Genomic DNA, 5458 nt, shown 5'->3' with positions numbered 1-5458 from the left:
AGCCCGCTCTGCCCCCCAGCCCGCTCTGCCCCCCCAGCCCGCTCTGCCCCCCCAGCCCGCTCTGCCCCCCCAGCCCGCTCTGCCCCCCCAGCCCCGCTCTGCCCCCCCCAGCCCGCTCTGCCCCCCAGCCCGCTCTGCCCCCCCAGCCCGCTCTGCCCCCCAGCCCGCTCTGCCCCCCCAGCCCGCTCTGCCCCCCGCCCGCTCTGCCCCCCAGCCCGCTCTGCCCCCCAGCCCGCTCTGCCCCCCGCCCGCTCTGCCCCCCGCCCGCTCTGCCCCCCCGCCCGCTCTGCCCCCCCGCCCACCCCCTCCGCTCCCCCGCCCGTCTCCTCTGCTCGCCCACCCCCTGCAGCTTCGACTCTTCTCCCCTCCCAGTTTGTGCTCATTCCTTCTGCAATTCACACACACTCTCTTTTCACACACTCTGCTTTTTCACACATTCATCCCCAATCTCCTTCTCACTCCTCCCTTCTCTCACCGCCCTGTTCCTTCCTACTCTCCCAATTCGCACTCCCCTCCCCAGTGTCTCCTAGCTCTGTTGTACTGGAGTTGTCTCCAGCATGGCTCCTATAATGGATTGTATTTTTTACGCTCTGTGACACCAACCATGGTTGGATGGGAGTGCTTTTGGTGATATCAGGTCTGCCTCGGCCCACAGGCTGGGTTATCGATGCATTCGGTAATTGAATTGAGTCTAATGGGCCTCTTCTATTCGACGTCACTGCCAGTCGCCATGTTTCTCTCCTTCAGCATGCGGCAGGTTTCGATCACTGAGGATAGCGGCAGAAGCATAAGACAGGAGTGGCGGTGAATCGCGGTGAGTGGCGGATGCAGAACTGTTACAGCTCAATCCACAGGGGCTCTCACCAGTGAAGCATTCCACTGCTGAATTTCATCCGCCAACAAGTGGAGAAGAGGACACTGGGTTCCAAGCTCTGACTGTCCGTGGCAGGGAAAAAAAAACATGGATGGTTTGGCTCGAATGCTTGTGTTTGAACCATCAATCTCCAATTGCAGTCTGATACTCTTTGGATTGTGATGTGCCAGAGTCTGGCAGGGGAAGGCCACTCAGCTCATCAAGCTGCTACAGAGTATCACCCACACAATCGTAATCTCAAGGGAAAGAAACAAATGTGTTTCAACTTGCTTGTTTTGTCCCTTGTCAAATTCAGCACTGCATGAATTTTTGATCACTGCAAACTCGGGACATTATTGAATGTGATGCCTAATTTATGGTTAAACATGTCAGCACTGCCTATTCTACTCACTGCTGGTCTTTCTACTTGGACAAGATGTGAAAGAATTTGATATATTTCAGCAACCTATTGGTCCTTGGTACTGGTGATGAATATGGAGCTGGGTCGCCACTCTCCACCAAATTGAAACTGGGATAATTGGGAGCCAATGTAGGTTGGACCCTCAGGCACTTACCACATTACAATAGCTTCCCTAGAGAAATTGGAAGGATTACCTGAGGAAAGAGAACATGGACTGATTGGAAGAAACAAGGGTTGGTTCATTTGCTGGAGACAAACCAACTGAATTATGTGGGTGTAAATGTATTTGGAAATATGAAGAAATATTGCTGGTTGCAGAGATATTTAAAGAGACAATAAATTATGCATGGTATCTTTAACATCCCACAATGCGCTTTGCGTTCGGTGAGTTCCTAGAGGAACAGGACAGGCACAATCAATCAAATGACCTACTGAACTGTATGATTCTAATTGAGGGGGTTAAGACATGTAGAGCGAACATTTCCACTTGTGGAACTAGGTGGCTCATAAATATAAGACTGTCCCAAAAAAATTCAATTAGGAAGTTAGAAGAAACTTATTTATCCAAGAGAGGTGTTAGAATATGGAGTGGGTGAATAATACAGATACATTTATGGGGAAACAAGATAGATACATGATGGAAAAACAAATAAGGATTTGTTGATGATGTTCAATAAGGAGGTGTTGGAGTAAGTTCATATACAACATAAACACAGGTTGGGCTGAATAGTCTGTTTCTGTGCTATAAATTCTACGTAATGTAATATGGAATGATCCATTCACTGCAAAGACCTGGAATTCAGTACAACTAAAAGCCTACTCTTGATTTACAAGGCTTTTCATCTCTTTCATCCCTAAGCTGTTCCTCGACTTTTCACACATCCTTTGTCTATTTTCTCAATATTTCTAAGTGTCATGTTGATCCACTCATGATTCGTCTTTGGGTCTTTGTCCATCTACTTTTTCCTGACTATATTAATACATTCCTGTCTGCCCTTTTCTCCTCTATAAATACAATTCTGGCTAAAGGATCATGACGCTACTCCAGCCCTAAAACCCTCTGAATTTTCTGAGCTCCTCTAACGCTGATCTCTGCAGCATCCCTGATTACCTTCACCACACCATTGTTGGCTGTGCCTAAGCTCACAAATTCCCTCTTTCATCCTGTATAATAAGAAGCCTCACAACAGCAGGTTAAAGTCCAACAGGTTTATTTGGAATCACAAGCTTTCGGAGCGCTGCTCCTGCATCAGTTGAGTGGAGAAGTGGGTTCACAAACATGGCATATATAGACAGAGACACAATTGCAAGATAATAGTTGGAATGTGAATCTTTACAGGTAATCACAGGTGATTATCCCTCTCTCCATTCGCACTGTCTGTACCTGTAAAGACTTGATTACCTGTAAAGACTTGCATTCCAACCATAATCTTGCAATTGAGTCTCTGTCTATATATGTCGTGTTTGTGAACCCACCTCTCCACTCACCTGATGAAGGAGCAGCGCTCTGAACGCTTGTGATTCCAAATAAACCTGTTGGACTTTAACCTGGTGTTGTGAGACTTCTTACTCTGCCCACCCCAGTCCAAACCCAGCACCTTTACATCCTTAATAATATTCTTTCAAGATTACCTCTTTGACCAAGCTTTTGGTCATCAGTCCTAATATTTCCTTATGTGGCTCAATGTCACGTTTTGTTTGATATCACTCCTATGAAGAACTGTGGGAAGTTTTAATCACATTAACGGTGTGTTGCCGTTCCTGTTTGACCCTGATGTGTGGTACCTGATGAAACAAGCTTAGAGGAAAACCTTTACCTTGAGGTGCACATACGGTGGTGTTAAATTAACAAATTCTCAGAGTGGTGAGCTGCCATTGGAAACAGCATCGGAAACTTTAAGTTAACCCATGCTACATCCAACGCAGAAATTCTACACCCTGACACAGATACAAAGGATGAAAGTCTAGGTTTGGCGGTAGGTGCGCAAGTGGAAGTGATTCCTGTTGGGGATAGATGGTTGATCATGTGCGATCTTGCACTGGTAAGTTCATTAAATATGCATCTGCAAGGTTGGCATTTACAGATGCTCCCCAAAGAGGTCAAAGCAGTGGCAACTCGCAATTGATCCTGGAAGAGGTTTACCTCACCAGGTGGACGCCACTTACATGCTATTGTAAAACTGAATGTTCTCATTTCTGACTGGCGGGGAACTTAATTTGACGGGAAACTTAATTCTGGTGAGGTGGCCTTTTAATAAGCATGCATGACTTGCTGACGTATGTAAAAGGACTTCCTGACATTGCTTGTCGGGAAGCTCAACCCACCTTTAACCCACCTTTAACGTCCTGAGAACAGAATTCCAAAAGTTCATCCCAATATTGGGAAACGGATTTTTACCTGTACACCAAATTAGGTTCCCCCATCCGCCATTCACCCCGCTGCTGGTGGGACCTCGCAGAAGGTTCCACCTAGAGATTGTGAAAGTTTTCCACTGCCCATGATTATGAACAAAACTCACCCAACAAAACTTTGTTTACTTGCAAACTATAAGGTTCCTTTTGACTTTTCCTCACTGATCCTTGCTGTATTATCTGATTCTGGAATATCACCACATGATGGTGCTGCTGGAAGTCAGGGTGATTTTTCCAATGCTTGCTTTGCTGCCTTTCCACCAGCAGATGGAATTACAACATTGCTGGAAACGTTTCTACAGTCAGCTTCCCAATAGGCAGATCCTGTGCCATTATGCAAATACCTAAAGAAAGACACACCCGTATTCCTACAGCACCTTCCATGACTTCAGGATCTTTTATGTCCACTTGAGGGCAGACAGAGCCACAATTTTCCAGCTCATGTGATAGACAACATCTCCGACAGTGCAGTAGTCCCTCAGGACCACATTCTGTCACTGGCCAAGTTGTTTGGAGGTGGGGAGTGGACATTTATATAGCAAGGGCTGGGCTGGCAGTGGTTCCCGATGTTTCTGTGGAAACTGGACGACAGATCTCCTTCTACATAACAAAGCAATCTTTTAAAATCTCTGGCACAATTGAACAGCAATAAATGTGGGTGAGGCAGTTCAAGCTCAAGCTCCACCCATGTGTTCTGTAAAATTACATTTGGGGTCCTAACTATATATCGCATGGGAAAGACATCCACAACGCATATCCTGTTCCATCCTGCAAGCAACCCGAGTAGAAAACCATTGTGGCATTAAAAAAGTAGTTTTTTTTCGCTTTCTTTAAATATTTTTGATTATTGATTATAAAATTTGACAGAATCAAGAGCCGCCCAATTGGATAAGGAAGATTTGGTTCACTTTCCAATTGGGGTGGGAGGGCAGGACTCTGAGAATTGATTTGTCAGGTGACCAATCACAGGCGATGGGAATCAATGTGATAAATCTTTCAGGTATAAATTCAAATAGAGTTGGCTATCCTCCTGATGTCTGGAGACTTCTGCAAGTCACAGTTAACATGTCATGATGGATGGTGGGGTGCCGTGGACTATCAATAAAGCTCTAAACTTAAATTAGGTTTCTGTTAAGCGTGACTCCCCAGTCATGTATCCACATACACAATTTCAGCAGAAAGGCTATGTAATACTAATCAGGAGAAAGAACTTCAGCCATTCATTGCCCCTCCTCCCTACCCAAGGGAAAACTGAGAGCCCTGCTACCAAACTGATTGGAATGGCCTTAACTAGACTAGGTTTTCCAAGATCTGTATGTGGAGGAGGAAGGCAAGACATTGGTACATTCAGGCTTAGTGCTGAAGAATGTTTAAAGGACCATTTGCTTCAAACTGGCTTCTCAGATGCGCCTGAACACATTACGTTAAGCCTTTAAAATAGTCCTCATCTTCCTTTATTAGGCACAGTGTCAAGTTTTGTCTGCCAATCCTCCTATGAAGCAGCTTGGAATGTTTTGTTGTACCTCTTGACTGGGCTGGGGCTCCTTTCTCTGGAAAAGAAAAGGCTGAGGAGTGACTTGCTGGAGGCCTTTAAGCTAATGAAAAGATTTGATAGCGGAGACCTAGACGTTTCTGCTTGTGGGGAGTCCAAAACTAGGGGCCACACAACAAAATAGTCACTAATAAATCCAACAGAAAATTCAGAAGAAATTTCTTTATCCAGAATGGTGAGAATGTGGAACCCGCTACCACAGGGAGTTGTTGAGGTGAAT

The 5458-nt window shown here is 45.7% G+C and overlaps 1 protein-coding gene across 1 annotated transcript in view; it reads left to right on the top strand.

Moving 5' to 3' along the window:
• plekhd1 (pleckstrin homology domain containing, family D (with coiled-coil domains) member 1) overlaps window positions 1-1639 on the top strand; it is an 85245-nt gene extending 83606 nt beyond the window's left edge. Inside the window, exon 13 of the mRNA XM_078233627.1 lies at window positions 748-1639. Coding sequence (XP_078089753.1) covers window positions 748-791 — 44 coding nt within the window. The 3' untranslated portion in view covers window positions 792-1639. The remainder of the gene's footprint in view (window positions 1-747) is intronic.
• Window positions 1640-5458: the final 3819 nt, after the last annotated feature.

Source organism: Mustelus asterias, chromosome 18, assembly GCF_964213995.1.
Source record: "Mustelus asterias chromosome 18, sMusAst1.hap1.1, whole genome shotgun sequence".
In the NCBI taxonomy this organism is placed as follows: domain Eukaryota; kingdom Metazoa; phylum Chordata; class Chondrichthyes; order Carcharhiniformes; family Triakidae; genus Mustelus; species Mustelus asterias.
Note: the sequence above shows the minus strand (reverse complement) of the source record. Positions and strands in the feature narration are given on the sequence as shown.